At 40.5% G+C, this 22649-nt stretch overlaps 2 protein-coding genes across 14 annotated transcripts in view; one reads left to right on the top strand and one right to left on the bottom strand.

Annotated features, from left to right (window-relative positions):
* Window positions 1–22649, bottom strand: part of tp53bp1 (tumor protein p53 binding protein, 1) — a 71883-nt gene that overhangs the window by 24005 nt on the left and 25229 nt on the right. For 10 of the 13 annotated variants that reach the window (XR_005204683.1, XM_037755004.1, XM_037754967.1 and 7 more), the window contains exon 3: window positions 1948–2162. The exons of 1 other annotated variant lie outside the window; for it this stretch is intronic. The gene's annotated coding sequence lies outside the window, so the exon portion shown is untranslated. Of the gene's footprint in view, window positions 1–1947; window positions 2163–3135; window positions 3150–22649 lie in introns of those variants that run through there. 2 more of the 13 variants (XM_037754909.1, XM_037754917.1) reach the window with 2 other exon arrangements.
* The window catches only part of map1aa (microtubule-associated protein 1Aa), a 62236-nt gene continuing 44550 nt past the window's right edge, over window positions 4964–22649 (top strand). The window contains exons 1-2 of the mRNA XM_037754880.1: window positions 4964–5193; window positions 7610–7711. Of these exons, the coding sequence (XP_037610808.1) occupies window positions 4992–5193; window positions 7610–7711 (304 nt within the window). The 5' untranslated portion in view covers window positions 4964–4991. The remainder of the gene's footprint in view (window positions 5194–7609; window positions 7712–22649) is intronic.

Genomic DNA, 22649 nt, shown 5'->3' with positions numbered 1-22649 from the left:
CTACAGATTAATTTCTCCCCGCTGTTACATCCACTCCTCCTGCACATACCCAGCTATCTGATGTCATATTTGAATCATCACTATGGCAAATTTTACAGGAAAATATTCACAGAAGCCTTTAAGACAAACACTGAATGACCAGTTTAGAGCAGGTCTATTCATCCTTCACAGTTTGAGTCTTCTCTTTTAGAAAGTGGACTATCTGTGTTGAACTCATAACAGATATAAATCTCTATCAGTACCTGTGAATGTGTTGATTTTAAGAGAATAAAATCACAATCACAGGTCAGATTAGATGCATTTTGTGGAAGAGCTTTTACTGGCGTGATGCTCTCGGTTTTTGAGGATTAATAACGGGGCGGTCTTTCAAATATGAGCATCACTTTGTCATCATCATTTGACAGCCTCAGTTTCCATGGATACACCACATTTCCTGTAACACCGCAGCAGCCTATATGCAAATGCAGATCACAGAGGTACATGGCAGAGAGGGAGAGTAGAAAGCAGCAATCATTCGACTGATAAGAGGCTGCTGGAGGATGAGGAAGGTGAGCTGCTGCACAGGTGTATAGTCCTCAAAAAATGAGCCCAAAACCTGGTTGAACTAGCAGACACGTTGGTGGGGTTGTGTCCTCGTCTCAACATCAGGACCATCTTCACCAAGAGTCCCAAGATAAGAGTCATCACAAACACAACATACATATCAATAAAGATCTATGAATACATGTTAGAAGGGTCACTTTAAATGAGAAATATTATAGCACCAAAATAGATTAAACACAATGAAGCAGGATAAGGTCATTCACTGTAACTTCATACAGCAACATTATAATGATTCAGAGGATGAGATTGCAATTTCCTGTAGGTTTTTGCAGAATCCAAATGTGAATTTCAGCACACAGAAGCTCATCTTTGTGTCTTTATCCTGGCAGACAGCAGCATGCAGCCATGGGCCTGACTGACCACAGCTCTGCTTTACAGGAAAGCAGCAGCAGTAAGCAGCATTATGATTAGCCTATTAGTGACCAGCATCTCAATATATGAGCGCACTGAGGTGGAGACATCATCCATGGCTGATGGCAACAATGCAACACCTGATCCTGCAGCTCATCTGTTCATCACACACATAATAATATTTTGTGTCCTGGCCTCAACATCAGGACCATCTTCACCAAGAGTCCCAGAATAGGAGTCATCACAAACACAACATACATACCCATAAAGATCTATGAATGTTAGAAGGGCACTTTAAATGAGAAATATTATAGCACCACAATAAAGGTCATTCACTGTAACTTCATACAGCAACATTATAGTGATTCAGAGGATGAGATTGCAATTTCATGCAGATTTCTGCAGAATCCAAATGTGAATTTCAGCACACAGAGGCTCATCTTTGTGTCTTTATCCTGGCAGACAGCAGCATGCAGCCATGGGCCTGACTGACCACAGCTCTGCTTTACAGGAAAGCAGCAGCATTATGATTAGCCTATTAGTGACCAGCATCTCAATATATGAGCGCACTGAGCTGGAGACATCATCCATGGCTGATGGCAACAATGCAACACCTGATCCTGCAGCTATCCATCTATCCATCACATAATAATAATAAAAGGATGAGGAGATATATACATATCATCCTGCAGGACCGGTTGGATGCATCAGCGTCCTGCAGCCAACCTTAACCGACCTACGTCGTCATTTCTGCAGGTCGAGCATCCACCCACATTAAGAAATGCGCAGCCACAACCCCAAAAAACATGTCTAATCTGAGCCACCTCTGCTGGAGCTGCACACACACACACTCACACACACACACACACACACACACACACACACACACACACTGGAAGCTGCTGCGCGTCCTCATCATCATCATCATTTATTATCATTTTCACCGCAATGCATGAAAAGAAAAGCGAAGAAATGATTTAAAAAGCTCTTTACCTTAGAAATCAATATGTCAGCTCTCCTGGTTTTTCCCCAGTTTTCCTTCAGAGTCCCGTCGGATGCGATAATAACGCGTCCAACATCTCTCAGTCCTTCCTCGCCTCTGTTTAGCAGAGAGTCAGGGTGTGGATGGAATACACACGCATGGCACGTAAAGATGCAAAGGCATTTTTTAATGTGGATGCCATTTCCTCTGGAGGAGAACACAGCTGCTGCACATGGATGATAATCACATTTACAGTCATTTAGAAAACAGAGAAATTATGCATTTTTATATAGAGTCTACTTTAAAATAACTTTTTAAATAAAGGCAATTTAATGTGTTTTAAATGTAACAGAACAGATAATAAATGCATAATCAGTTATTGCATTTATAATGGATCATTCAGTTTAGTCAAATCCATGACAATATTTTATTATTATGGTTAAATGTAACTGGAAGACTTTGCAGATGCAATAGTTCATAACAATTCCACCATATTTATTGTATTGGAACATGCATGTGTAAATGTACATGTGGCAAAGAAGACAAATAAATGGTGAATAAAGACAGTCAGGATTTTAAAAAGTGTGTTTGCTTTAAAAGTAAACATTTAGTTAGACTTACTAAAAGAAGTTTTCTAAACACTTATCAAGTTATTTTATTTTATTTTCTACTACGGCACCATGGCTGGGAAAGATATTCAAGTGCATGTACACTACAGTGCCACATTAAAGATTATGTAATGCATTTGTCCGTTTAGGCTTTCGTCTTCCATATTTTTCTGATTTTCTTTATTGTTACCCTCATTTTCTTTGTCTCTGTATCAACCATTTTCTCTCATAAATTTATAACAAAACGTCTATTATCTTTAATCTATAACAATTTTTCCTCAGCTTTTCTAAATAAAGTTGATTTCGTTGTTTGAAATGATTGATATTATTTATCAGTAATATTTGGGTTCTTGGGTTGGAACCCACTGGAGATTTATTAAGGATAATAAAATGTCTCTCTTGTAGCTCCCAGTCCTCCCAGCAGAGGCCAGTAGACACTCTGGAGTGTCTGAGAGGAGGATGCTGACTCACTCCTGGTAACACACATCTTCCTTCCTGAGGGAGAGTTACACAGAGAAGAAGAGACAAATTAAACCCCACAGTGATCCGTCACCATCGCAGGAGGTGTCACTGCCTACCAGCTTCAGGCACACCAGCAGCACCACAACCTCGATTCTGGTTCACACATGTAGAGAAACCAGCGTTCACATGAACAGAATAACTATAAAACTGCTATATGTATAAACAGAATTAAATCACAGAGAATTATATCATCTGTCTCTTGACATTACAGTGAGATCCAAACAGTTACACCTCAGAGTGATTTTCTTTTTTAAGCTAAGACACCAATAACACTTTTATTTTAAACTAATCACAGACACACCCAGTTGTCACATCAAGCTAAAACTAATGCAGTCTAATACAACAGTCCTGCAATAAATGATACCTTCATGGAGGTTATAATGTTCAGAGTTAATTCAACTGTACGATTCTTTTAAAGGACGTAGTTTGTTATGCTGTTGAACTGTGGTGTGTATTACTATAACAGGTGTTTCTATCAGCAAGGGCATGGATGATGAGTTACTGAACGGGCCTACCGGGCACAGGCCCAGGGGCCCAAAGTGTCAGAAGCCCCGCTGGCTTTTACCTGCAAAATGACACTCGAAGAGACACTTACCAACCAGGAAGATATGAAATATGTCCACAAAGAGTCACAAAACCACTACAAAGAGATGAAAAACATCCACAAAGAGACACAAAACTGTAGCACATTCCTAATCGGGTGACAGGGCAGATACTGGGGACATTTTGATTTCAGCGACATTTAAAATACAATTTAATTATTGAAAATTGTGATTAACGACTTCAAATGGCTCTTATAATACACTCAATATTTTGGGACAATGTTTAACCTTATAGTAGTTTAAAGAGTGGTCAATTTTGAGTGTTTTCTTACTTTTAGACTTCCATTTAAACGTCATTAGAAAGTAGTCATTAGAAACATCTCTAGTATCTGAGGCAGCAGGTCGGTGTGTGTGGGATTGAGTCAGAATAAACTACAGTGTGTTCATGGTGATGAAGGAAGAAGTCACCCAGTGACACAGTAAAGCTCCCTGAGCTCTATGGCACAGGGGAGTGTAGGAGGAAGATATAGTACTACAGATAGTAATAGTAATATTAGTCAGTAGCATCAGTTTAATGCTGATTTCTGGTCGTTTTCATGGGATGTGTTGACAGATATAGATATGCTAATAGTTTTCACGTGTTGTCTCTGTAATGCCACCTCACAGCCTTTGTGTTGCAGGATGAGCTCATTTAAATGTCTTATGAAGCCTAAAATAATGTTTTTTTCTCCGCTGACTGTGAGTCTTTGTTGTCAGTGTTACTCTCCGCACAGTTGAAGCCTTGTTGTGCTCACGATGGGAACAAAGAGGTGTCAGTTTAGGAACCAAAGCACATTGCCTGGTACTTGCAGTGACACCGATATAAATAGAACCTCTGTGTGCTACAAACCTCCTATTTTCAGCCCCTTTTGTCTGACAGAGTTTAATAAAAAAAAAGGACAACACGAGGGATACTGTAAGTGTCACTGATGCACTCAATAACCCCGAATAATTATGTGTAAAGAATATTATTTGCTGTAAGCGCTCACTATAGTTTTATGGATGTCTGAGCAGTTCATTCTTGACCTTTGGGTATTTTCAAATATTGATTTTGGAAAATAAGTTCATAGGAAATCTTCATTATCATCCTCATTTTCAGTGACAGTAGGCTTCAGCTGTGTCATATAGGACATATAATACATAAATTCCTCATGTCCCTCTTCTCCGTTTATCCAATAATCTGCTGCGACATCAAATAGCCACATAACCTGCGCTCCAATCAAATAATACACCATCCAAAGAGCCACACCTCCCAGCTCATCCTGCACCGTCATGGTGCTTGCTCCGGATGCAGTTGTCATGGAGATGGAAAAGGGCTCAGCGTCCACTAGTGGCACTGTTACCATGGAAATCCCCATCGCAGCAGCAGCAGCAGCCGCCTCGGTGGAGCGAGCAGAGCTGGAGGAGTGTGTTCAGCATCATGGACAGCATCGTACCGGAGCAGCTGTTACGTCCCAGCAAACTAGAAAGTATCGCATGCTGATTGTGATCGGAGAGATTTCCACCAGCCATCATCTCGACGCCGCCAGGAAACAGATAACACAAGGTGAGGCGACAGAGGAGGGGGGTCAGGTGACCTGCTGCTGCTGCAGGGGAACAACTGGTGAGGTGGTTTCACTGCAGCTGGAAACATCTCGGTGTTCTGATAACCTGTTGTTAAATTCAACTTAAACTTAATCTACATTCACATTCAATTCTCCAAACTGTCTTTAGATATCTGGAAAATTTAAATTTGGTGCAAACAAAAGCAGCAGTTCCACCAACATTCAGTGTATTTGATACAATTATTTTAAAGTCTCATATCGTCAGCTTCACTTTCTTATTAGCTGTCCAGTGTTGAAGAAGTATTCTCATTGTTTACTTAAGTAAAAGTACAAATACCATAATCTAAAAATACTCCAGGACAAGTAAAAGTCCTGATTTCAAAATGTAACTTATCATCATTGAACCTTTTGGTACATATTAACTTACTCTAGTTTTGTTTTTCTCTTTTCCTACTGTTTATGTTTACTTGTGAGTTTTGTGCATATACATGTATCCTTTGTGCTATGTGTTGTTTATTTGTATTTTTTGTTTCACTTTTGATGAGTAATAATGTAATTTTTTATTTGTTTAAATAGAGGAGGACTTCCTCTCCTCCACTGAAATGACTGTTTATAATAATTGTGCAAATAAACTAAAAAAGTTACTTAAGTGAAAGTAAAGTATTAGCAAAATGAAGTAAAAGTATTCATTATGCTTTTCAGTTTTATATTTAAATATGATATAAATACATGTAAGCAGCATTTCAGTGTTGTAATTTGTCATTGGAGCCAATTCTTGGTACTTTATACAGATACTGGTCAGTTTACTAGTAAAACACTGCATCGTATTTCATTCAACTCATTATATGTTTTGAATATTCAAATCTTAATCTGAGAATTAGCTATGAAATAAATGTAGTGGAGTAAAAATTACAATATTTCTCTATGAAGTTTGGTACAGGTAAAGTAAATGGATCTCAAATTTGTACTTCAGTACAGTAACTGAGTAAATGTACTTAGTTACTTTCTACTTCAGTAGACGTCACAAAGTGATATGATACTGCACAATCTGAAAGAAAAAAAATCCAAAATTGCCCAAAAATATCATTGGATATCTGTAGTAAGTCATTCAGGAATAACAGCTCTGTATTCTTTAAAAGAAAATGTCCTAATTTCTATAAATACTGAGCAGTCAGTGAAAACTCACTCCAGTTGTATACTTCAACCATTTCCCTTTAGGAAAGATCTAAAAGTTATTTCATTAGTTCAAACTGAACTTTATAGCCTTGTCACTATTTATGGAAATATATGACTGTCCTCATGCAGCCGGTTCATTTTGACATTAGACTGCACTGTCATTATTACTGTCCTTACTCTATACATGGGATAGTGTGGTATTAAAGGTCCCATATCGTGCTCATTTTCAGGTTCATACTTGTATTTTGTGTTTCTACTAGAACATGTTTACATGCTGTAATGTTAAAAAAACCCTGTATTTTCCTTGTACTGTCTGTCTGAATATACCTGTAGTCACCCTCTGTCTGAAACGCTCCGTTTTAGTGCATTTCAAGTGAATTGCGTTGCTAGGCAACAACTTGGGTCCATGTTTACTTCCTGTCAGCTGATGTTATTCACATACACTGCAACAGGAAATAAACTGGGACACATTAAGAATGTTTATGTTTAAAACCGTGTAAATATTGTAGATTTGTGACATCACAAAAGGACAGAAATTTTATCGGCTTGTTTCAAACGCACAGTTTCTGAATACGGGCTGTGTATATTTCTCCGTATAATGAGTGTTTTGATAGTTTAACAGCGTTTATAAAGCAAAAGACATGAAAATCTCACTTTTTACAATATGGGACCTTTAAAGGAGCAGTGTGTAACATTTTGGGGATCTATTAGGAGAAAGGTAATATAATATTAATATCTATGTTTTCATTAGCGTATAATCACCTGAAACTAATAATCTTTGTGTTTTCCTTAGCTTAGAATGAGCCCTTGCTGTTGCTCCTAAAGTTTGAATCAATTTTGAACTCGACGGCTCACGCTACCACAGTCTTGGAAAGGGAGGAGTGAGCGGAGGGGTACTCAGTTGGTTGCAATCTGCAACCACACCACAAGATGTCCCTAAATCCTACACACTGTACATTTAAAGCAGAATTTTCATCAACGTAAAAACGAAGAAAAACAAGACATTACTCACATTTACTTGATTTAATTAATGTACCATCTTTAATCAGTTATAAAGGGTTTTTTTTATCTTAAGTTTAAAACTAAATAGAAATAGAAGTGCTTCACTTTTAGGCCCTAGCTCTCAGTCAGGTGCTGTCAAAGAAGCACCGTCAGACAGTTATGTGAAAGGTTGTGTATAATCTTCAGTATCTTCCTCCATCAATGATCATTATTCATGTTGTTCTGTTCTGTTTTTAACAGGTTTGCGTTCCTGGAACGTTGATCTGACCGTTTGCGACCTGAACAAGGAGCTGCAGCTGTTCGAGACTCGACACACCGCTCAGTTTTCTTCACAGGTCAAAGGTCAGTCTGAGTTCATTGAATTAGCATAATGTATAGAAACATGTCTCTCAAAAGCAGTTATACTGTATTTTGCAGCATGTACAAGTCGTTCATGTGACACGTGTCCATGAGCGTTTATCTCTCTGTGACAATAACTGGCAGCTCTGAGCCGTGATGGTATCAGAGTCTGTCGCTGGAGGGATTTAATATGCTGCTACCTGTCTATCATCTGATGTCTGATCAGTCTGCAGAGAGACTCACACAACAGATCAGATTACATTCAGTCTGAGTCTGACAACAACACGTCCTCTCGTCTCTGCATCTCCTTTGTCCTCTTTTTGCACACATGCACGAGGCGGTTCCTGAGGAGACGATGCCGCCTGTATTGATCAGGCGCTCGTATGCAGACTGCATGTCAGAGAGAGAATCAATGAGGGCAGAATGTGAGCACTATATGTGCTGAGGGGAATATAAGATCCGGCCCCGCGTGGTGGTGAAAGGAGACAGTGTTAATGTGGGTCTGGTCGGGATGTTACTGCCCTCAGAGTGCTTACTGTAGTATTTACAAAGAAAACGCTTGTGTCACCCGCATTTATAATAACTGTTCAGCATTTACTGTAGCTTAGCGGGGTCAAACAGACAGCTCAGAAGAGGAGAAGCAGCGGCTGAATAAATGGAGCTGAGTGTTCACTGAGGAAGGATTTTAAAAAGGCAGTAAGATCTTGGTGCACATTTACCCTCCCACACAGTTCTCTGGCTGCAAAGTGTTATATAAAGAGTTGAAATAAGGACATCTGGTTGTTGACATCAATATCACAAATAACAAACAGTATCTAATCGTTTTATAAATAATCAGCTGTTGATAGAAATTAGGGCTGTCAAAGTTAACGTGATAATAATGCATTAACGCAACTTGCGATTTTTAGGTTGTAGCGGACTCAGTCTTAAAGCCAGAGTGAAGATACTAGTATCATATGAAACAACAAGACCTAATGAATCCATCGGTACCAACCAGGTCAAAGTAGATTGTCAAGAAGGAGATTAAATAATGCTGCAAACTTAGGCTAAATTTTGGCGAGGAAAAACTGTCATGGTAATTTTCAAAGGGGTCCCTTGACCTCTGACCTCCAGATATGTGAATGTAAATGGGTTCTATGGGTACCCACGAGTCTCCCCTTTACAGACATGCCCACTTTATGATAATCACATGCAGTTTGGGTCAAGTCATAGTCAAGTCAGCACACTGACACACTGACAGCTGTTGTTGCCTGTTGGGCTGCAGTTTGTCATGTTATGATTTGAGCATATTGTTTATGCTAAATGCAGTACCTGTGAGGGTTTCTGGATCAATATCTGTCATTGTTTTGTGTTGTTAATTGATTTTCCAATAATAAATATATACATACATTTGCATAAAGCAGCATATTTATCCACTCCCATGTTGATAAGAGTATTAAATACTTGACAAATCTCCCTTTAAGGTTAATTTAGAACAGATAAAAAATGTGTGATTAATTTGCGATTAATCGTGATTAAATAATTTAATCAATTGACAGCTCTAATAGAAGTCTATTTTAAATGTATGTCATATTTCAATTTAGTATTGCACTTTCATAAGATTTTTAAGATAAGATAAGAGTTTTGCTACACTGCGTTTTGTTCTCCGCTGTTACTTTGGTTGTTCCACCGTCCTACATTTCCTCTACTGGGGATAATAACTGCAAAGAAATGACATGGATACTCTTTGGTAACTGTGGACGGCTACCAGGGAAAACAAAAACACTCTCTCTTCCTGTTTTGGGTGCGCAATGGAGCCTTCATTTTCGGAGGCAGACAGAATTGCATAGTGAAAGTGAGGCTTAAAGGTCCAGTGTGTAAGAATTAGGGGGATCTATTGGCAGAAATTGAATACAATATTAATAAGCATGTTTTCATTACCTGAAACTAAGAGTTGTTGTGTTTTCGTTACTTTAGAATGAGTCGTTTATATCTACATAGGGAGCGGGTCCTCTTCACAGAGTCCGCCATGTTGCACCGCCATGTTTCTACAGCAGCCCAGAACGCACAAACTCTGTTAACTTTTCCTGCTTAGGCCGGAGTCGATAACGTTACTTGCTCCCAACGCCCCCGCTCTCTCTCTCTCTTGCTTCACCACTCACTTCCCACGTACACACACACTCTACGCACTGCCTCTGCTCCAAGTTTCTTACTCTACAGCTGGCTCTAGAGAGGGACATTTGTATTCGCATCGGCCACCGTAATTTCTCCTACACGCTTGGCACACGGAGAGGCTTCAGTTGGTTGGTCACACTGCTCCTTCAAAGGGAACCAATTTAAACATTATACGCTGTTATTTTGCAATCAACATTTACTTCATTATGATAAATTAAAGCAAACGAATTGTGTTTTGCCACTTTAATTAACACAGACTGATTAATGAACATTGTTGATACCGTGTCCTTTCACTATTTATTCATTCATTGTACCTATCCTATCTTATCCTATTATATCCTATATCCTATATCTTATCCTACATCCTATATCCTATACTATCCTATCCTATCCTATCCTATATCCTATATCCTATCCTATATCCTATATCCTATATCCTATATCCTATATCCTATCCTATCTCCTATATTCTATCCTATATCCTATATCCTATATCCTATCCTATCCTATATCCTATATCCTATATCCTATCCTATATCCTATAACCTATCCTATATCCTATCCTATCCTATCCTATCCTATATCCTATATCCTATCCTATATCCTATATCCTATATCCTATATTCTATCCTATCCTATGCTATATCCTATATCCTATATCCTATATTATCCTATCCTATATCCTATATCCTATATCCTATCCTATCCTATATCCTATATCCTATATCCTATCCTATCCTATCCTATCCTATATCCTATATTATCCTATCCTATATCCTATATCCTATATCCTATCCTATCCTATATCCTATATCCTATATCCTATCCTATCCTATCCTATCCCCTATATCCTATATCCTATATCTTATATCCTATATCCTATATCCTATATCCTATCCTATATCCTATATCCTATATCTTATATCCTATATCCTATATCTTATATCCTATATCCTATATCCTATATCCTATCCTATCCTATCCTATCCTATCCTATCCTATATCCTATATCCTACCAGTGATGTGTTAGCTTGGTGCAGGGGGCTGGAAGTGTGGGGAGGCATGAAAGCAAAATACTTCTCAAAATGTTGAACTATTCCTTTAAACTGGACTGAAGTGTTTAAAGCACAACTGACTCCGGTGAATTAATCTTAAACATGAGATTAAACCTTTAATGTTTGAGGTCAGAGGTCAAACTTTTGCCATTTATGGTTTGTAAGTTATTTGCTGCTTCTTAGATGGACCGAGCTCTGCATGATTTCACATTACGTCATCGTCTCAGTATCATGCGCCGCCTCCTCTGGATCTCACTCTTCTGCGAACACCAACACACCAACATGTTGTCCCTGTGAATCAGAGCTTTACAGCTGGAATATTTTTATCACCTTCCTCCCATCTGTCAAATGTAGAAGCCGTTCCAGTCTTTGTTTTGACTCCCGGCTGTATTCTCGCTTTTCCTGGCAGCAACCGCATGAATAATTCAACATTCTCCATTAATTATCCTTTCCTGTTAAAGAACAGCAATCGCCTGCGTTGTCATTCTTTTCCTCTGTCTCACCTCTGTCACAGTTCACCCTGTTTCTCTCCCCTCCCTCCCTCTCAGTCAGTAGCTACACTCTTTTTCTTCCTTATCTGTTTCCTGGTCCGGCTGTATTTCTCTCCCTTCCTGATGTGATTTTACTGAAGCACAGACAGAGACTCAGTGCTGCTGGCAGAGAGCATCATCCGGGCTGAAAGGTAGAATATTTCTCCTGGTGATGGAGTTAACCCTCCCGCTGCCGGGACCAATCTCATTTCTGACCGTAGATGTATTTATACCTCGTCTGTATCTTCTATATTTATTTCTGTTTCAAGATTTATACAATCTGCCACAACAGGAATCTTACTGTTTGCAACTTTATGCAACTGATGCAAAGAAAAACCAACAAAGTTTTACATTTCTATTTTCATTTAGGCTATATACGATGTCTGTGCTGCTTTGTTGTAGTTGTAATTATTATATATCAGTATCACTTCTTTACATAATACCTCAAAAACTCCAATGGGAGTCAAATTCCTTGTCTGTTAAAGACGCTCCTATACAGCTAATAAAATAGTTTTACTAGCTTTAACAATATCTGGGCAATAGCAATATCAATATCAACAATATCTAACATTTAAAGGGACTATTTGTAAGATTCAGAAATGCTGCTTAACAGCGACACCTGTGGCCTTGAAATCAACGAAAGTCAGAGTCGAGCTCGCGCTTGCTCGCTCTACATAGACATGAACGAGCATCACTCAAAACAGTGAGGAGACACACGTCAGCTAAAAGCACAATATCACTCTATATTTCAGCTGCTTGGCAGTAATGTTAGCTGACCAGACGAAGGTCTCTCCATGAATCAATGCTGATCCTAGTGTTGGCTTTTCCTGCTCAGCGCAGGCTTCAGCAGCGGGGCTCCTCAACGAGTTACGTTATCGCCTCCCGACCGCAGCCGGCAGCCGAAGACGCCGGCACCCGGTCGGTAACGAGACGATAACGTTACTCGTTGAGGAGCCCCGTCACTTCACAAGACACGGAAAACTTCTGTTGGTCTGGAGGAGCTGCAGCAGTTATTTCTGCACAAACGTCCACTGTACATTCACTAGATATTCTCAGAGCTAAACTAACTCTTCTGCAGTGTGGAGTGAGCGCGTGTTCACGTCTAGAGGTGGAGCGAGACAGCGAGGACGCGCGCGCCGTCTGAGTGAAGGAGAGCAGGCAGCGGAGACGAGGCTCCGGCCACACGCGAGTGCGCATATGCGAACGCGCATGTGTGCCGACCCGCTACATTTATACGCTTAAAAAGTTACAAACAGTCCCTTTAAGACGTACATGCATTAAAGTAACCTGGTTTAGAAGCTTGATATCTGTAATAGGAGTGAGAGAAACCCTGTTTCTGCAGAGAAGACAGATTTCTTGGCTATGCACAGGTGTAGATGTAACAGGGTTTCTAATGGGGTTTTACTGTACATGCATACATTTGCATGACAAAGACGTCAGAGATGTAAGGTGTCGCTGTGACAGCAGTGTGACAGAATGAGAGGAATAATCTATACCGGTGGGACGTCTTTGTATCCAACTAATTCAATCTTAAAGAAAAACAGAAATGGACAATGAGTTAAATGCATAATATGTAATTTTCTGCCACTAGGGGTGTGTCAATCAAAACAATAACAAAAGACGGAGTTAGATGATGTCATGAAGAAGCGTGGGATCATGGGAGTTGTTGTCTTCATTGTTTAACAATGATGAAAATCTATCTGACGTGACTCAGGCAGAGAAATGATGTAGGTATTAAAGTTGTATTCACGTTACGTTTGGTCTCGTTTATTCACGTTATGTCATTTCATTTTAATGAAATAGCTGCAAGTAACGTTAGCTAACGTAAACTTAACTTGCTAACTTATAATCGACTATGTGAACAACAGTTAACAACAGAGTGGCTTGCCGACTTCCTTACTCACTCTCTGACGTATCATCTGGTGTTTCAACCTGATCTCAAGGGAAGGCACAACATTTTAAGGACATTCGCGTGTCATTTAACGCCACGTTGTTACTGTGAAACGGTCGCGGTTATGTTTAGGCAACAAAACCACTTAGTTAGGTTTAGGAAAAACATCATGTTTGGGCTTAAAATAGGTATGTAAACTATGTAAAATACTTATGGAAACAACGTACCATAAGTACAGAAAAGTCTCCTGGTTTAAAGTCCTGTGTTTGTTGGACCCATACGCCCTCCATCACCAGTCTCTCTCACTTTTCTACAACATCACTAGGTCTGATCGTAGCATCTTCACATGGATGTGTTTACATTGCAGTCACTACAGACTACATGGCGTACAAATGACATGGCAAAAGCAAGAACGGCGTTTTTATATCACCTGAAATAACTTACGAATTGCCGTGTCATTCATACGCCATTTGGGGAGACTGGGCTGCTAAATTACGATACGCTATAGTGAAGGCATGACCCGCCCTACGCTGCCTCTGATTAGTTAGTACTCGCTGCCTTTGTTGGTTGGGTTGGTTAGGTTTAGACATTAAGGAGTGAGATTGGTTAGGGTTAAGGTGGGGGTAGCCAATCAGAGGTAAAGTAGAGGGGGGTCATGCCTTCGCTATAGTAGGATTCGTAATATCATGACTTGGCTGGGTGTTTCCTGCGTTTCCCCGAGAGATAGAGCTACTAGAGAGTAAAAGGTAAAGTGGATATGATGCCATTGACATGCGACCAAATGAAACGCACCGTTACCTTGAATAAAATTACAGATTTTTCTGGGTTTGAACATGGTCAGTTTACGTTCAGTAGCTGTGTAGAAGCATCTTTGTCAAATTCAGACACAATGTAGATTAGGAAAACTACAATATGTGGTCTTTAATTACGGAGCCCAAAAACTCTAAGACGCTTTAGGCAGCATTGTCATGCATCAGAAATACAAGGTGTTAAATCTGATTAATGACCCGCTGTATGTAAATGTGAGTTTTTCAGTAATCAGGTTATTGCAGTGCAAATCAACAGCACAAACTGTATCGCGTGGTGCTTTATCAAAGTCCAGCATCACATAGATGATGCTATTGATGCTATTGATTACTCTCTTTGTCTTTGATTGCTGCTCTCTCTGCCTCGCTGCTCAGACTGGAGTCTGATCCACATAAAACCCACTGCAGTAAACTATGCGGGTAAACACAGAGACGGAGCATCACATGAACATACAGAGATATGTGTGCTGCAGCCTATAAAGCAAACACAGTGTGTCCCTCTGGATCACCGACACACTGCTGCAGTCATCACACACACACACACACACACACACACACACTCAGCTATAGGATTATATTTCAGTAATTGTCAGGATTAGTCTAGATACTGTGTGGATGCTGCAGACGAGCACAGAGAATATCAGCCCGTCCACATTTTACCATTTCAGTAATTTAATACGATGTCAGAGATTATCGATGCATTGCATTGTTCCGGAAAGTTGCACTAAAGCACATTATAGAAACCAGTCTGCACCAGTATTTGTTCATTCGATTATACCAGTAGTGTTATCAAGATTCCAGTGTGTTTCGTTTTTTAACAGCACCAAGCAAAGACACAAGAAAATGTCTTTATGTAAAAATAAAATCGGCTGAAGACGGGACGTTGAGGCGTGTGCGTGACGTGAGGTCATGAACTTTAAGGCCATAATAAAACCCCTCACTGAACCCCCCTGTGACAGTGAGCAGACTCAAAAGGCCACGTTGCCTGAGGCTCAGACTTCAAACAGGCCGACATCAAGAAAACAGCTCCGGCCAAAATGGCAGCAGCAGCAAACCTCTTTGTTTGTCTGGAAGTCTGTTTTTTCTGACTGTTATTTGAAGGGATAAGGCTGGTGTTTGTCTATATTCATCATATCGTCAACAAATCTGGTAAAAATGACCAAAAACAACAATGTGTTAATTTGCTTCTCAATACTTTCTGACTTCCTAAACAATCTGATACTGCTGGCGAAATGTTTCATCCGTGCATCCAAATGGAGGAAAATGAAATCCCTATTTTCCGTCTTCAAAAGGAGCAATCATCTCAGTGCTTTAAGACTAATGAAAGGACAACATACAAAGTCTCTCCTTATGCTGTGAGCTTATGAAGAACTGAACATATATGATGATGACCCCTAAAGCTAGAGGAAGAATGCAGTCTTATTGTTATTATTTATTTATTTTCTTCCTTTAATTATTTTCTACCCTCTTTTATTTTTGGTAATATATAATTTTTTTTATAATTCAAATTATCTTTCCTATCCAATTGTAACCTTGTATGTTAAGAAGTATTATTGAGTTTAGATTACGATGCTTTAATGTTTGTAAATTAATTTTCTTCAATAAAAAAAAAAAAGAAATCTTCCATTCTGCAGCTCCAATGTTCTTGCTGAAGGCATAAATCCTTAAACAAAGAGTCACAAATATATAGTTTCATTTTTAAAACATGGCTCAGTAATGTCCCTAAAACAGCTGGTCACTGTAGTTTTTAACAGAGATAACTCAAACAGGAGGAAATAGTGCATTTGTTGGGGACTATTTTCAACGGCGGATTAATTCACTTATACACACACAATACTAGTTAGTAGATACATTCACTGGTGGTTTTGGTCCTTTGGGATTCATTGACATTAAGAAAAATAATAACGCGATTAAGCGTTAAATAAAGCATCTTCAAGAATTTGGCATTTTGGGGGAAGTCAATTGCTTCCAGGAGACGATTGTAGTGATTTGTAGTGCTGTATTCCTAGCCCCTCCCACCAAACGACGTATGAATGACAGTAATTTGTAATTTTGCATGCAATAACAACGCCTTTGTTGCTTTTGGCGTGCCATGTGTACGGCCATGTAGTCTGTACTGTAATGCAAACGTATCCACGTGAATATGCTACGATCAGAGCTAGTGACGTAGAATACAAAGAGAGAAAGGCCGCTTATAGTGGGCAGGAGGGGAGCAGGACGGGTCCAACAAACACAGGACTTTCAACCAGGAGACCAGGTGTTTGTTCCCAAAATGTTGAGTTATTTTGAAGTTACGTTAGTGACGTGTTTTCCGTACTTATGTGTTGTTTCCGTATGTACATATTTTACTTAGTTCACTTATTTTAAGCCCAAACATGATGTTTTTCCTAAACCTAACTAAGTGGTTGTGTTGCCTAAACAGAACCGCGACCGTTTCACGGTAACAACGTGTCATTAAATGATACGTGAAAAGACTAAAATACGTTATCATGACACGTAATATCCTTAAAATGTTGTGCTATTTATACACATTCCCATGAGATCAGGTTGGCGTTCCTCAGGCTGTGTTTAGATCACACTGACTAGGCTCTTGTTGACGTCAATGGTTGGAGTGAAAATGAATGAACCGAGACAGTGATCAATGTTTTTTGCATCAGGAAGTGGGGAAGAACTGGATGTGAAGCGGGTAATTGTGGAAATTGTGGATGTAAAGGCGCCATGAGAAGCTGTGTGAGACTCTGAGTGGTGAGAGTTGCCAGTAAAAAGATGTTTGTTATCACTCTTCAAACGTTTCATCCTGCTCTTACAAGAAATAAGATGTTTTGATGCTGCGCTGGTGTTTTATATTGACTGGATTGAGCCCACGGGAGAGTTCACAGTTCAGCTGGTGGAGGATGAGACACCTCTGGTTCTGTTTGGCTTTCTGACATGTAAAAGGTCACATTGGAAAATTGATAAAAACATTTACTCAGAAGAGGGTGCACCCTCGAATCGAAGGTCAACCGAAGGTCAGTCCTTTTGATGCGTCCTCCAAGGTTCCTTTCATAGTAGTAATGCTCCGAGGGTTTCACTCCTGCTTCTTATTTACTTTTTAAAAACCTCTCACAGCACCCACAAGGTGTTTGCAGGATCATCTTGCCTGCTGCCTGTAATACTACGGCTCCTCCTCGTCGGTGCCTTGAATACTAATACGCCGCTGGTGGAGGAGTGCACAGTCATCATGGCTGACAGGCTCAGAAGCAGAGAGATAACTACACACCTGTGAAGGCAGGATGGCTTCTGTGATCAAACAATGCAATCACATGAAAGGTCGGTAGTTTATCAGCATTTATAGTCTGAGACTGACTTGCAATTTTTAATCTCAGCATTCACGTTATCGATCTAAATTTGTACGTAGATCTTAAAATAGAAATAACTGAAGCTGTCAGAGAAACACAGACTCAGACGCAGAACAGACAATGAACAGAACAGAGTCAAATGTCATCAGTTCCACTAAAAATAGCTTTCTCAGATTGGCTATAACTCTGCAATCAAGTGGAATTAGTTTATAAGTCGCGGAGACATTTTTTCATTAACATCTCACTGGAGTAAAAATGTGTGTTGCAGGAAAATAACACCATCCAATGCCAACACTTCCCTCCAGACTCTCTAGCTGCGATGCCGATGTGGAAGAGCTCAGGCAGCTAAGCTGGCAGTGACCTCGCTGATGGATGGCATATGTGCTGAAGGACAGCCAGCGCCCTCCGGTCTCGCAGCCTTCCTGAAGGCCTCGCTCTGCCTCAGTAGAGATAGTGTGTGTATATACAAACACTCAGTCAACAGACACAGGACTGAACGCAGGGACAGGGCAGGTTAGACAGGCGGGTTAGAGAGTTGAGACGGGGTGGCTGATGTTGTCTGACTAAACAAAACCCACCCAATACTGTAGGTAGGTGACCAGGAGTCCAACTTTACGAGGGACTGCACATTCCCACATGTTGAGACAATGTCCCACGTTTTCAGTGGCTCTAGTTTTCAAAAGTCAAACCACGGCAGGACAGACGTTTTTTTAAAGACGCTGTGAAGAGAGCAGGAAGGCTGTCATCGCCACAGCGCTGTGTTTGCTGTCAAACTGTGCACACCTGGGTCAAGTGCAGGTTAACATTTCACCGTCTTTGCTACGCTATACGCCCAACGGGGAAAATCGCGAGTCACTGCAAAGTCACAAGCTCTGCAGATTTAGGTGGAATATGACGGAAACTACCACAAAGAAAAGGTAGAGCAGCTACAACAGAGACTGTGAAACTACTAATAAGTATTTATAAGCTGGTGGAAGGAGATTCTCAGAGTTTCTTGTGAAATTTGCCAGTTATATTTCAATTTCACACACTGGGGGAATATGACATGAAGCGACACAAACAAATGAGAGAATTTATCGCATCAGGTTCATAGACTGTATATAAGAAGTGGACGTAGTCACCTTGACGTCACCCACTGGTTTGTGGACTAACATTTTGAAGCCTCGAATTCGGCATTTTGGCTTTTGCAACCAGAAGTGACACGAGAGGGTGGAGCTAAGTACAACTGAGCGCTGAATAAGACGTTTCTAGGTGACCAAGAATTTTACAATTAAGGTGGTGGCGACCTGTCAATCAAAAGGTAGTCCCGCCCTAAAGCATCCCCTGCTTTATGGTCTATTAGACTCTAAATGGGACCATAATTTACTAAATGAACATCATGCTGTATTGAAGAAGACTTGAAACTAGCTATTGAGACCATAAACTCATGTTTACTATGTTTACTGAGGTAATAAATCAAGTGAGAAGTAGGCTCATTTTCTGCTGGATATTAGAAATAATGCAAGTTTACAGCGGGGACCACAGGGGATGCCAAAAAATGATTCTTGACCTTATAAAGCATTATAAAATGCTTTATAATGTGTTACAGATATGGGCGTCACAGACAGTGTTACGCAAAATTGCGTCATGGTCACAAAATAAATTAATAAAAGTCTAATCACTCCTCTTCTTCCTCGGAGTGACCTCTTTTCTCATCAATTAAAAACCCTCCGCGGCCTCTTTTTTTAGCTCCTCGAAGACGCTCACAGGTTCCCAGAGGAGCCGTAAGGACGCACTCTTACGTCTGTTGCGTCATGATGAAATGGATACAGGATGACACGCAGGTAATCAGTGCATCCATCACTGAATGTCCATTAGTGTCTCAGTCCTCCTCACAGCAGACCGGTTACCTGCTTGACTGATGAGGCTCAGGGACGGTCTGGCAACATGAAAGATCACATTTCATCCCAGGAGGACGACAGGAGGAGGAGGAGGGTGGCAGTAATGGCCTCCATGAATGCAGCTGTCGCCCACACAGTGCAATTAATAAAGACTCAGTGGACCTCCACTGCAGACTGATAGCTGATAAACAAAAGCTGGTGGCATCAGAGAGCCCTCGGGGGGGAATAGTGAGCAGGAGAGCTCAGTGGCAATAACTCAATATTATTGTTAATGTTCTTTCACTAGACTATGAGATGATTACAACACCGTCGACTGCATGGAGCAGCAGTTTCATTATTTACTGCGGTACATTTTATGATGGATGATATCGGGAAAAAATCTTAATTAATATTGTGATATTGATTTCAATCATTTACCTTAATCCTAGTTATTGACGGTGATGTGTTAGCAACTAGTAACTAAACTGAGATGCTTTTGAAACTATTAGCGTAACACTTTTCTTTATCAATTTCATTACTTTAGTTTCATGTTGTTTCCATATTTGTTGATGCAAATGATAAAGTAATTAAATCAAAAGGGGAAAATGCCCCGTTCTATTGGCAACATGCACCTGCCACGTTACATTCGAACAAGTGATTAGCACCAAAGAGCTGTCGGTGGTTGGCAACGTTACCAAAGAATGTCTATTGATAAGAAGTGAAAGTCAATTGCAACATCAGCGCCCAGCCGCAGAGCTACGCCTCTGCCATTTTGGACTGAAAGCGACTACCAAACGCCAGTAAAACGTCCGCCTACAAAGTGAAAGTAAAACAAAATGATTTCTATTCTATTGTCATATTTTCTCTACTGAAATGTCCTGTGTTGAACAATAAAAAATCTAACGATCTAAAATGGAGTCCAATAGACCACGGACCACGGATGTAGAAGAGGGTCCTTGATCACAGACCATGGGTGTAGAAGAGGGTCCAATAGACTACAGAGCATGGATGTAGAAGAGGGTCCAATAGACCACAGACCATGGATGTAGAAGAGGGTCCAATAGACCACGGACCACGGATGTAGAAGAGGGTCCTTGATCACAGACCATGGGTGTAGAAGAGGGTCCAATAGACTACAGAGCATGGATGTAGAAGAGGGTCCAATAGACCACAGACCATGGATGTAGAAGAGGGTCCAATAGACTACAGAGCATGGATGTAGAAGAGGGTCCAATAGACCACAGACCATGGATGTAGAAGAGGGTCCAACAGACCACAGACCATGTATGTAGAAGAGGGTCCAATAGACCACAGACCATGGATGTAGAAGAGGGTCCAATAGACCACAGACCATGGATGTAGAAGAGGGTCCAATAGACCACAGACCATGGATGTAGAAGAGGGTCCAATAGACCACAGACCATGGATGTAGAAGAGGGTCCAATAGACCACAGACCATGGATGTAGAAGAGGATCCAATAGACCACAGACCATGGATGTAGAAGAGGATTCAATAGACCACAGACCATGGATGTAGAAGAGGGTCCAATAGACCACAGACCATGGATGTAGAAGAGGGTCCAATAGACCACAGACCATGGATGTAGAAGAGGGTCCAATAGACCACAGACCATGGATGTAGAAGAGGGTCCTATAGACCACAGACCATGGATGTAGAAGAGGGTCCAATAGACCACAGACCATGGGTGTAGAAGAGGGTCCAATAGACCACAGACCATGGATGTAGAAGAGGGTCCTATAGACCACAGACCATGGATGTAGAAGAGGTTGGGTCCTGTGCTTTTGCCCTGCGTGTTAGTAAGTAGCCTACAACTACATTAAATTCTGCTGATGTGCTACTAGTCAGCTACTTTTTGGCGATTTCAGTCCAAAATGGCGGCAGCGCTATACCGCAGCACCATCTAGCGGCTGTTGTCAAAAAAGCAACAGAGTTTCGTCTCTTTGCTTCTATAAATGGACTTGCATTTATGTAACACCTTTCTAGTCTTCCAACCTCTCAAAGCTCTTTACACTACATGTCAGTATTCACTCATTCACACACATTCATACTCTGATTGTAGAGGTGTCAACCCGCCCATCAGGATCTAATCTAAATGCTCATTCACACACCGATGAAACGGCCTTCAGGAGCAATTTGAGGTTAAGTATCTTGTTTAAGGACACTTCAACATGTGTCGAAGTAGTATAACTATACTCTTTGATAGCACTGTTTAATTTCCTGTGTCTCGTTAATCTTGTCCTCTTGCTCCCGCTGCTAATTTGTTTAAATACCCACGTGTTGGAATACGTTTTTCAGCACCATATGAACTGAAACGATAGGAGCGTTAGTTACCACTACATACTGTATAACATCATCTTGTTTAAAGGTACCATGTGGGGTTTTGGCTACTAGGAGTGCTAAGGAGCAATGATTTGATGAGTAGGTCCCCCTTTTGCTTGTATCTTGTTGTCTACTAGAACACGCACGAGGATGCGTATGTACGCAGGTGATGCGACAACATTTCTGCCGATGGTTTCACGCTGTTTGGCCGACCAACAGTAGCACAGAAACAAAGCAATATGGCAGCAAAAAGGGCAGGAAAGAAAACGTTTGCTACCGTAGCTAGTTCCAATATAATGAAAATGTTGGCATGGCAAATATTTTATCAGAAAGAAAATGCATTCAACACTTTTGTGAGGCCTCGAGGATACAAAAAGTGTATGTTGGTGAGAAATACTGAATGTAAACATGACACCTTTAAGTTATTATTTAAGTTGACCACAAATAAAATGATCACAGAATTGCTGATATGTGATAAACCTTCTGGGCCTCTGGGAGTTATTTAATCGTAGACAAAGTATTGGACAAATTAAAATTTTGCCGTGATGATGATGCTAGATGAAAAGTTAAGATATTATAATTCATCCTGAGGGGAACATGAATGTCCACAAAATGTTCTAGCAATCCATCCAATAGTTGTTGAGACCAAAATGTCAACCTCATGGAGGCGCTACAGGAAAAGTCAATCAAGATTCATCCTCTGGGAACCGTGAATGTCTGCACCACATGTTATGCTCAATTCATCCAACAGTTGTTGAGATATGTCAGTCTGGACCAAAGAGGTAGACGGACCGACATCCATCCCTAAAGCCACGCCGCTAATTAATTTATTCAATATAGTATCTTATGAATAAAGGGAGTGTTCACATCACATATGACATGATTCCCCCACAAACACCTAAAGGCTGAGTGGGTGTTCACAGAGCGTGACGGACGTAGCATCAGGATGAAGCTGACAGGCAGAGAC

The sequence above is a fragment of the Sebastes umbrosus genome, chromosome 2 (genome assembly GCF_015220745.1).
Source record: "Sebastes umbrosus isolate fSebUmb1 chromosome 2, fSebUmb1.pri, whole genome shotgun sequence".
Lineage (NCBI taxonomy): Eukaryota > Metazoa > Chordata > Actinopteri > Perciformes > Sebastidae > Sebastes > Sebastes umbrosus.
The sequence above is the reverse complement of the archived record's forward strand: the minus strand, read 5'-3'. Positions and strand labels throughout refer to the sequence as shown.